We start from the raw sequence: 12,028 nt of genomic DNA, 5'->3' as shown, positions 1-12,028 counted from the left end.
GACAATGGCAAGAGTCAGGGACAACAGTCAGTTCTGTGAAGCTTTGGGGTATGCTGATCAGGAGAGGCATTTATCACTACCCAGCTAGATCAGAAAGCTGTTCCCCACAAAGGGAGAAGACAAGGGCTTCATGTGATGGGGATCAACCAGTTTGATCCCAAACAGACTTTCGGCTGTGGGAGCCATGCCAATTTACACCTATCTGAGGGGTACACAAAGTATGCATAGTTTCATTTTGTGGAAGTTGTGGTGGCTGAGCGGGCTAGGTGGCTGACCTTGTGTGCTGGCGATTAGGTGCCTGACACTGAGGGTGTGTTTGAATCCCTTATGGGATTCAACCAAAAAAGTACTAGAATTTGTACTTTACTAAGAAAGTGAAATCCCAAATATGGCATATGAGGCTATATTTGCCAGCCAGGCAAAGCATGCACAGTCTAATGTCCCTGGGAGTAAAGCTCTCAGTCAATTAAAGCCTGCTACCTTGTCCCAGACAGGGAATGTGCTTCACCTGGCCGATGGGCCTGACTCACCTTCCATGTGCTTTCCCTCCTAGCCAGACACTGGCCAGCAAGCCATGGCTACCACAGGAGATTACGGTAACAAGGATCAAGGGCCAGCCTGCCACAGCCTTGTGGTATATCCATGGGAGCCACAGAGTACACTTGACACAGACAAGCCTTCAATTATACCTCTCGTAGCGGACTTATCAGACTCGGAGGGCGCATCTATTTATCCTGTTTTTCAGATGGACTTTATAATAAGAGACAGATTATTAACAGTCCAGTCTATGGCAGAGGATTTTGTACCAGAATGGTCATTAAAGGAGAAAGTGAAACTTATTCATGGACTTTATTAAAGCACGGTCCCTCTGGCAGAGGAACTGGTACAGGAATTGCCGGTGGAGTTGGGATCCTCTGGTTGTTTACCACCAGAGGAAACACCAACATCTACCTAAGGTGTTTCAAAGGCCAGGGTATGCCATCCACAACAGACTTATCCTGGCTACGGCACTACAGATGGATAAGGATTTGTCACAGCTTCAGGATGTTAGAATGAACAACCCTTCATGTAACTGTTAACTCAGGGACTCCAGGAACATTGATGCTGCTGTCTGCTCATCCACAGACATTTTATCTTTTACTAGCTGGTTTGCAGCGGGAGTGAGAGCACTATTACCACTGCTATTCCAGGACTATGAAGACATTAAGAGGGTCACTTTAGTATCCATGCCAGCGGAGGAAATGGCCATGGCACATTCCTTTTTGGAGGATAGTGGAGGACATTGTCAATAGTGGAGAAAGGATTTATTCTACCATGGGACAATCTACCTCCTGTAACTTACCAGCCAGTAGGAAATTGTTTTTTATCTACAAGGGGATCGGCAACTGGAAGCAATGATTGCCATTCAACTGCTATTAGAGACCCGTGAAGGTCCCAGGGTAGAATAGGCCTTCAGCTACCCATGCTTGTCATAAAAGGCGGAAGTCTTGCGGATTCTGTTCCCCGGACAAGATGAGAATGATTATAGACTTAAAAGTTTTAAACAAGAACTTTTTAAGGAAACCTCCCAATTTCAAGATGGAATCTTTGAGAAACCTGAAAACCTTGATTCAACAGGATTCGAGGTTTATCGGCATAGACCTAAAGGATGCTTACCTCCACGTCCCAATCCATGCTCGCTCACAGATTTTCTTCATTTTGTGGTGAATGACCGGAGGTTCCCGTTTTAAGTGTTATCATTCAGGATATTGTTGACTCCCTGGCTCTTCACAGTGATCATAAATCCCATACTAGCTTTTCTTCATCGATGTTGGGTTGCAATTCATGTGTATCTAGATGATTTCATTGCGAGAAATATGAGAACTCAAATGATGATCAAACAGACCAAGTTAACTCTGCATATGTTTACACATCTGGGTCTTATAATACATTCTGTGAGGTCAGAATTGGAACCCACATCAAGGATCAAATATCTAGGGGCCATTCTGGATGCCAAGTCGGGATGAATTTATACTCCTCAGGAGTTCAAATTCAGGAAAGAATCAATCATCTTGTAGCAGAGAAGGCAGTGTCGATACATTCCTGGATGTCACTGACAGGTTCGCTCACTTCCATTCAGGACTTTACAGTAAGAGACAGAATACATCTATGAGAAACACAGATATGGCAGTATAAATTTTGGCATCTGGACCTGGAAGATATGATTATTCCCTCCAGGGTAGTGTGTCAGGAACTGTTATGGTGGACAGTTGACAGCAACACCCTTTTGGGATTCCAGTTTCGTCATCCCCCTTTGGAGGTCACAATTTATTCGGACACTTCAGGGACGGGCTATGGCGTTCATATGGCGTTCACTCTCATCAGGTTTAGGGTCTTTGGTCTATGGAAGAGAGCAAGCTACACATCAATTGTCTCGAAATGTTAGCTCTACAGAAGGCTCTTTCCCATTGGTCATGGAACCAGGAAAGTATCATGCTAGTGATGGAAAACAGTTTGGTAGTAGCCTACATAAACAAACAAGGTTGGACGAGATCTTATCAGCTTTTCAGATCACCCAAGAGTTATTCAAAATAGCGGGCATGATGTAATATGTTATCACATCCGGGGCAAAATAAACATTCTGGCAAACTTGCCATCCAGGCAAGACAGGATTGTGTAGACTGAATGGACCCTCAACATAGAAGCATTCAAGCTCATTTCGGAATCTTGAGAGACTCCGTCTGTAGATCTGTTTGCTCTTCAAGGAACATAAGAGTTCCAAACTGATGGTTGCCCAGCAGCATGGGCAGTGGATGCTCTATCTCATTGAAGAGAATCTCATTGCTTATTCATTTCCTCCATTGAAACTAATCCCAGATGTCCTAGCAAAAATTGCACAACACAATTGCAGGATTTATTTAACAGACATAGTCTCTTCTATTGAGGGCCTTAAGTCTGTGGGTCCTGTAGTAGTGGCACAGCATCTTTCCTCTGCCTAGTGCCTCCCTCATACAAATGGTGTGGCAGGATTGGGGGGGAGGGGGGTAGCGGTTGGTAAAGACTGCATCAGTGCCTAACGCCCGTTTTATTCATATGTCAACAACATGGAAGGAAGATAAAGATACAGTTTACCATGTAAGGCTTCAGTTGCTTAGTTTCCTTGCTGATACTGTGTATAAATTAAAAGCAACCATAAGTGATGTCATTTGCGGAGATGATGCCATAATCTGAGATTTTATCTAATAACTAGATGACAGCATTACCAGGATTTACTTCAGAGAATCGATAAATGAAGTTATTAACCAGAAGTGAGGTCACATGACCGGAGGTAACATCATCAACCGGAAGTGGCCTCATGATACTAGGAAACTCTATCTCTTCTAGGGTCGTCCATATGTGGGATTCAGACAACCATAATCCAGAGGGAATGTTTATGCTGTAATTAGGAACAATTGCAATTATTGTTAGTAATTGTTGGTAAACTTTCCTCTGGATAATGGGACTTGTGTCCCGCCCTTACCTCCCTGCCCTTCCTCTAGAGAATGGATATTTTGAGAGAAACAATTGTGACATTGCTCAAACAAACAATGCATGACATAGTGTCAAGGGAGGTAACTCTGTAGACTAGGATTATATTACTAGGGATAGCTATGACTCAGTGTTAAAATTTTCATTTTATTTTCTGTATGTGTATGTGGAAACCACAGATTACGGCAACCATAATCCAGAGGTAAGTTTACTAACGATTACTAGCAATAATTGTAATTGTTTCTTTTTGGGATCATGTTAGTCAGTGTAAAATATCATTTTTGAGTGCTCCCATTTGGACCAGCTATGACTCATTTCTCGGTCCATGTGGTGAAGTCTTATTACATTGTATCAGTTTAATATGCAGCAGGTACATTATGAGGGTCACACAGTGAAAGTCTGCATCTATTGGTTTATTATTATTATGATAACACAGAGATAGGTAGCAGGATACAATTAAATAATGAAATCAAGTTATCACATACATTTTTATCCCAAGATTTAAAACCCAGCGTATGATTCGTTGCTAGTGACTCTACTGCAGTTGTTTATGTATCATAGGAACCGATGTGCTGTACAACCCTAACCCAGCATGTTTCCTGGAGTGCCGGACCCTCACAACAGCTGATTATAGAGATTTGGTGTGGACAACATTCGCTGAGTTTCCAGGTAACTCTAGATCTTTTACCTTATTAGGTCAACTAGCAGCCAAACGTATACACCCAGCAGTTGTCCATCCTACCATCCCAGTTGTGGGATATCAATATTACTGATGATAAATGTTATTGATGGGTATTAAAGGACTAAGCAAAATCTGTGTTTTTGATAGTCACTGATAAAATACAGGGCAATGTCAGTGTTTGAAGCCAGCCAGTGAATATTAACAGAAAATGTCAGTTAGTTTTGTGATCATATTTTTTAAGTAAATGTAGCTAAGTTATAGATTAACACTTGCAACATGGATGTACGGTTTTCACAAGAATGGTAAGGGAACAGAGGTGTAGTATTTGTAGCAAGTGGGCATGATGTATGACCACCTATTATTGTCAGCAAGGTTTTCTTTCCTGGAAATGCTCCTCTTTTAGCTGCTGTGCAGAATCATCATCATTTGTTGCTGACAACTGCAACCCATCTTCAGGATTTTTCAGTGATGAAATACACATAGATGTTGTTTTGATTTTGCCGTAATCACGTCATAAAAGTACAGATTTTTCATTCCCCGCCTGTGCCAGCCATCCCACAATGCATCTTCAGAATGGAACCACTAACCCAACTTATCTGAAGGAGTCACTTAACTTCCTGTGAGAGCTGTCTCTACCACATGTAATGTCCTTCCAGCGACGTTTTGCTGATAATTTTTGTACTTTTTCCATACCATGTGGTCTTGAATCTGTTTTCAGCATGTATGCAATATGTTTTAGTTGTTACACAGAGTTATTTTTGTATTAAGGTGAAGTTTGAATGGTGCGCAAGGCCTCTTCATTTCAAAATGTAGCTTCATTCTTTACATTCACTGTATTTTAAGTGCAGGGATATAGTATCCACTATTGAAGATGTGATTTGTGTTTCCTCATCAGATTAGCAGTTTATGATATCAGTTGAACTTGTCAACTCTCACTGACATTCATGATCTAATATTTGTGAATTACATAACCTAGCTCATTAAGCCGGAAGGATAAGAAAACGGGTCAGTTGTCATCTGACCACTTTGTTGGACAGACAAGTGGTTCGCATTGCAGTTGACAAGGTCTTAGTGTTCACAGAGACTGAACCAGACTGTCATCATACTCTGCAGACTCTCCCAGAGCCATATCACATGGAAAGTCCCATTGTGGCCAATGGACAGGTAGCCTATGGACTATCTCACACATGGATCTTTGCTGTAGAGTCTACTGCTACTGTTACACCTGCTGATGGTGTGGACCAGTACAGCTATTGTCTCTGACGTGGACTATTCACCAGGAGCAGGTCATCTTGTACCAGCAAACCTCTGCATGCTTATAGTTCAGTCAGGGATAGATTGCCTAATATCTCAAGTATTAATGGCAGCCTTTATGGGATACTAGATGGCTTTGATGTGAAACAAATAGCACTCTTAGAATGATACCTATGTATTATTGTTTGATGGTGGTTTATTTTCAGGACTATTTGTGACAGTATTTTTCATAGAGAAGATAGGCAGGAAATACACCATGGCAGTGGAGTTCAGCATCTTCACCATATTTGTGTTCCTAGTCAACATCTGCACAACAAGGTTGGTGACACTGGCTGTACTTCAAGGGGCTCCGCAAGTAATGTTGGTGACACTGGGTATACTCCAGATTAGGGCTGTGCATTGTAACTGGTTTACCAGGATTTACCAATACTTCAGATATGAAATCGATACATATTGAGATACGCTGATCGAAAACCAGTATTTCGACATGATTTCGGAAAACTTCGTAACACTCATAACATCTTCGGATATTTCTGTTTTTGACACTGGAATTCAAATTAAGTATGGTTTGGTTTGAAGTTTTGTTTTGGGTTTTTGTTCATGTGTTTTGCAATGTATTGGATCTGAATGTTTTAAATATTTACTCATTAATAACCAGTGATCTCTGATATGTCCTGACCAGGTCAAGTTGCTATCTTAAATCTCAGGGCTTTATTTGAGAGAGGAGAAACTAGTTCAAGCTACTTGTAGTAACCACTGTGGTAACTGATTTTTTTCTCTGTGCGTTTCATTTGTGCCAAATGTTATTTTTTTTAGTCAGGATTAAAAGTTTTTATTCTGTTTATCAAGAAGAGTGATTTTGATATGGTTTTGTTTTATATATCAAGCTTGAACTGAATATAAGTAGTTTTTTGTTAAATACATTTTTACAATATATTGCATATCAAGACATATGCTTTCACATTGCAACATATCACAGTTTGAAACTATTCTATTATACCTACCCCTACTCTACTCAAGTGTTATAGCAGGGCACCAGAATTAATGTAGGTGACAGTGGGTATAATCTAGTTGAGTGTTATAATGGGGCACCAGAAGTAGTGTAGATGACACTGGGTATAATCTGGTTGAGTGTTATATTGGGGCACCACACGTAATATAGGTGACACAAGGTATAATCTGGTTGAGAGTTATGATCGGGCACCACAAGTAATGTAGGTGACACTGGATATGGTCTAGATGAGTGTTATATTGGGGCTTCACAAGTAATGTTAGTGACACTGGGTATACTGTAGCTGACTACTCTAGAGGGACACCACAAGTAATGTTAGTGACACAGGGTATACTGTAGCTGACTACTCTAGAGGGACACCACAAGTAATGTTAGTGACACAGGGTATACTGTAGCTGACTACTCTAGAGGGGCACCACAAGTAATGTTGGTGACACTGGGTATACTATCTGACTGCTCTAGAGGGGCACCACAAGTAATGTTGGTGACACTGGGTATACTATCTGACTGCTCTAGAGGGGCACCACAAGTAATGTTGGTGACACTGGGTATACTGTAGCTGACTACTCTAGAGGGGCACCACAAGTAATGTTAGTGACACAGGGTATACTGTAGCTGACTACTCTAGAGGGGCACCACAAGTAATGTTAGTGACACAGGGTATACTGTAGCTGACTACTCTAGAGGGGCACCACAAGTAATGTTAGTGAAACTGGGTATACTGTAGCTGACTGCTCTAGAGGGGCACCACACGCAATGTTAGTGACACTGGGTATACTATCTGACTGCTCTAGAGGGACACCACAAGTAATGTTAGTGACACTGGGTATACTGTAGCTGACTGCTCTAGAGGGGCACCACAAGTAATGTTAGTGAAACTGGGTATACTATCTGACTGCTCTAGAGGGGCACCACAAGTAATGTTAGTGACACTGGGTATACTGTAGCTGACTGTAATCCAGCTGAGAGTAATCTGTCTTTGTGGTGCAACTGTGTCTCTCATCTTCTACAGGGCAGTGCTGACAGTCTTCCTGTTTGTATCCCGAGCCTTCATTGCTGGAGCCTTCCAGGCAGCTTATGTCTACACCCCAGAGGTGAGAAGGAACAGTCTGTATGTCTGCACATTGTGGAGCTGCTTCAGGCATATTCCTACACTTGTTTATCCAGTGGTTTACCCACCATTGTTTCATGAATGCATCAAAGCGATCTTGGAATGCTCCCCAGCTAAATACCATGAGTTTGCAAGGGCCACGATTCCACATTAACCACGTAGAATTTGGAGCAGTATCCTGGCAGTCACGCCATGGAGACAGGCATTCAACCCATCTCAGACATATTTTTTCTGTTATTGAACTAAACAAAACATAATTGTAGTTTCAGAAAGTAAAAATACTTCCATATTTTCAGAAAGTGGAAACACAAATTTGTTCCAGGTGTACCCAACATCTACAAGAGCTGTGGGCATTGGTTCCTGTAGTGGTATGGCCAGAGTAGGTGCAATAGTAACACCATTCGTAGCTCAGGTAAGCAGCACACACTGACACACTGACTCCATTTTACAGACTGTATTTATTGTTCGCAAAATATAGATATTTTTACCAATAATGCTAATGCTTATCAGAGGACTGACATTCAATACAGCTTGACTAATATTCATGGTCATGAATCATTCACATATATTAACAAATCTGATAGATATCAGCTGAATTTGATTGTTACAGTGATTCAGCACTTTTAAAAATGCAGACTGAATCTAAGAATTCAGGTTAATTACTGTACTGCTTTTTGCCAGCACTGACAGTTTCATAGTGACTGAAGACTTACAGATCATTCTATTCTGTCAAAATATGAAAGTGATTTAAGTAATCATGAGACATGTATTCTCTTTTCCAGGTTCTACTTAAGCATTCTGCCTATGCCACTATCTCAATATATGGAGGAATGTGTCTGCTGGCTACTCTTGCCTCCATTTTGTTGCCTATAGAGACAAAGGGTAGAGAGATGACGGTAAGTCTTAGGATGAGTGTTACAGTATGTCTGCCTGCCAGCACTGTTAAGTGTGTGGAGACCAAGGGTAGAGAGATGGCGGTAAGTCTTAGGATGAGTGTTACAGTATGTCTGCCTGCCAGCACTGTTCAGTCTGTGGAGACCAAGGGTGGAAAGATGACGGTAAGTCTAAACTGGAGTGTTACAGTTTGTCTGCCTGCCAGCACTGTTCAGTCTGTGGAGACCAAGGGATACATAAGAGAGATGAGGGTAAGGGTAGAGAGATGACAAGTAGAAAAATCATGTTCAGTCTGGAATGAGTGTTTTCTACTGTTGGTGCTTTGTCTTACCATGTGGGTGAGTGGTGACCAGTACAATGTGAAGTACATGTGTTGTAATCTGTAATTCAAATCTTATTTCACCTCCTAAATTCCTTACCCAGAAGGCAGTACCACTTTTTGATAATGTCAGATTATACAGTGACCCAGGAGAGACATGTGCGCTGTTGTGTTTGTGTTGAAAACAAGCAGACATTTCAGCAACATTTCTTACCTGAGTATATACTTTGTTTCAGGATGTAAGTGCTGAAGTAAGTGAGCCTAAATGAAGAAACATATCAGTGGAACTCAGCATGGACGCTCTTGTCATCATGAAAGCCCTTGCAAAGCAGGAGAACTATTGTTTTATTCAGAAATAGGATGAAGACCGATGGATATTGTTGTGTTAACTTGGCAATATCATCTGTTTAAAGTTTAGAACAAATATATTTTCACTACATTATATTTTGTCTCAGTTAGGAAACACTGTGAATAAAATATTTGATAGAAGTAGTAACTTACAAAAGTATAATGAGATTTGTATGAAGTGTATAAAACCAGTCCTTTTGGAATCAGTGTTTTTTAAGTCCAGTCTTTTACATCGACATTAGGTCAGAAGTGACACTCTAAGTATGAACACAGTTTTCTTCTTGTTTATATGAGAACAAATTTATGGCCACACGGAAGTATTGGATAAATTACAGAATGTATTCATTCACTTTCATATGGCCTGAGAATGTTACAATAGTGCAGTTGCCTACAGAATACCACTTTTCAACTCAGTGCCCTGGGCAATGCACTTCAAAGCATGGCCTCTCCACTGGAAAGACATGCTCTGCACCCACCTTGTTGCACCCCACACACCTGTGGACTCAATGCAGCTGGAGCAAAATCAGTTTTTCTGTTTCCATATCAAGTAATACCATTTTTAGCCCACAGGTTCCTTGTACCTGTCTTACACCTTAAGGCCTAACTTAATTGACGACTTGTTCCAGTAGTGTTTGCACCATGTTAGTGCATGAAAATATTGAGTCTGCATGCTTGCAGAACTGTTCAAGCATACTTTTACAGAGAATTTCAATCAACAGTGAAAAGATTACTGAAGAGGCAACTGGTATTCTATCACAGGGAATATTGAAGGTGTGTCAATTTCACTCATATACAATGTCTCACACTTGATACATGCATGACAAAGTGCGTGGAGATACAATGTTACATAAACAATGTAATACAGTCGAACCCCATTTATCCAGACGTTTTGGTTTCACTCAAAAATCGTCTTGATAGCAAGACGTCCGGTTAACTGGATCAAACAAGCAAAACATGAAAATTAAGTGAAAGCAAAAACATTTTCATGTACGTGTATAAATAAATCAACAGTCAATAGTAGTAACAGTGAATCATCATTACATATATGTGTACTGATAATACATGGAAGGCGAAACGCATGAAACGTGTGGAGCTTCAGATGGTAAGTTAGATAAAATCTATGACAAAAAGTCTCCATTTTGCCAAATGCATATTCTTTTTCTTTAATTTTAAACGCCCTAAAACATATGACATCGCGTCACACTTATGCTGTCTGCAGAAATTAAACTTCCGGACAGGATCACATGACTTAGATCATGTGGCAGGCTATTTTTAACTTGCATTGCAACAGATAGTAGGGGTCGATTTTTAAGTGTTATATACAGTACAATTACAGTGTAGTTTACCATAATCCTACTTAACATGTGTTTATGTTACTGACGAGATGTTCTCACATGCACCAAATCCTAATGAACAACCCGAGTGACCCACGTCACTAGTGTTTTGATGGCTAATTAATCAATTTACATCAAATGCCTTCCAATCACCTTGTCGTGCGATAAACGATAGTAACGTGACATATACACATGAACGTTGCACATATCTCCCCATCCAGATAACTGGATCATTTTTCAATGGAAATCTATAGGAATGGTTTGAAAATTCACCATCCGGCTCCGGAAGCACGGGGTCCGGTTAAGCGAGTACAATTAATGAACGTACGTTTCGTTTCACATAAAAATCGTCCGGAAGGCGGGGTTTCCGGATATGTAGGGTCCGAGTAAACGGGGTTCGACTGTACATAAGCAGGACAAGGATAACATTGTTTCTAACATGAATCAGCATTCTTGGCACATAACTGACAAGTTGACAACTAATATACAATGCCACAAAATATGAAACAAAGGAGCATACCTGTGTGTGTACACCATCCCACTATTCCTTGATACAACAGACATCATTTAACATTGTTACACTGACACAGTTGTTTCTCCACCTGCCATCACTTAGCTGTCTGGATGTACCCAGACGACTACACCTAGCTAACCATGTGGGGGTGACAGAATGTGATCACCTGTTTCTCCAGTTGCCATCACTTCACTGCCTTGGTGTACTCAGCTGACTATTCCTTGCTAACCATGTGGGGGTGACAGAATGTGATCACCTGTTTCTCCAGTTGCCATCGCTTCACTGCCTGGGTGTACCCAGATGACTACTCCTTGCTAACCATGTGGGGTGACAGAGTGTGATGGCCTGTTTCTCCACCTGCCATCACTTAGCTGCCTGGTGTATCCAGATGACTACACCTTGCTAACCATGTGGGGGTGACAGAATGTGATCACCTGTTTCTCCAGTTGCCATCACTTCACTGCCTGGGTGTACTCAGCTGACTACCCCTTGCTAACCATGTGGGGGTGACAGAATGTGATCACCTGTTTCTCCACCTGCCATCACTTAGCTGCCTGGTGTATCCAGATGACTACACCTTGCTAACCATGTGGGGGTGACAGAATGTGATCACCTGTTTCTCCACCTGCCATCACTTAGCTGCCTGGCTGTACCCAGATGACTACACCTTGCTAACCATGTGGGGGTGACAGAATGTGATCACCTGTTTCTCCACCTGCCATCACTTAGCTGCCTGGTGTATCCAGATGACTACACCTTGCTAACCATGTGGGGGTGACAGAATGTGATCACCTGTTTCTCCACCTGCCATCACTTAGCTGCCTGGCTGTACCCAGATGACTACACCTTGCTAACCATGTGGGGGTGACAGAATGTGATCACCTGTTTCTCCAGCTGCCATCACTTAGCTGCCTGGCTGTACCCAGATTACTGCACCTTGCTAACCATGTGGGGGTGACAGAATGTGATCACCTGTTTCTCCAGTTGCCATCACTTCACTGCCTGGGTGTACCCAGATGACTACCCCTTGCTAACCATGTGGGGGTGACAGAA

The 12,028-nt window shown here is 41.6% G+C and overlaps 1 protein-coding gene across 1 annotated transcript in view; it reads left to right on the top strand.

Moving 5' to 3' along the window:
- LOC137296530 (synaptic vesicle 2-related protein-like) overlaps window positions 1–9,326 on the top strand; it is an 89,127-nt gene extending 79,801 nt beyond the window's left edge. Inside the window, exons 11-16 of the mRNA XM_067828334.1 lie at window positions 4,069–4,176; window positions 5,650–5,761; window positions 7,468–7,549; window positions 7,889–7,978; window positions 8,349–8,462; window positions 9,016–9,326. Of these exons, the coding sequence (XP_067684435.1) occupies window positions 4,069–4,176; window positions 5,650–5,761; window positions 7,468–7,549; window positions 7,889–7,978; window positions 8,349–8,462; window positions 9,016–9,048 (539 nt within the window). The 3' untranslated portion in view covers window positions 9,049–9,326. The remainder of the gene's footprint in view (window positions 1–4,068; window positions 4,177–5,649; window positions 5,762–7,467; window positions 7,550–7,888; window positions 7,979–8,348; window positions 8,463–9,015) is intronic.
- The last annotated feature ends 2,702 nt before the right edge of the window (window positions 9,327–12,028 follow it).

The sequence above is a fragment of the Haliotis asinina genome, chromosome 1, assembly GCF_037392515.1.
Source record: "Haliotis asinina isolate JCU_RB_2024 chromosome 1, JCU_Hal_asi_v2, whole genome shotgun sequence".
Lineage (NCBI taxonomy): Eukaryota > Metazoa > Mollusca > Gastropoda > Lepetellida > Haliotidae > Haliotis > Haliotis asinina.
Note: the sequence above shows the minus strand (reverse complement) of the source record. Positions and strands in the feature narration are given on the sequence as shown.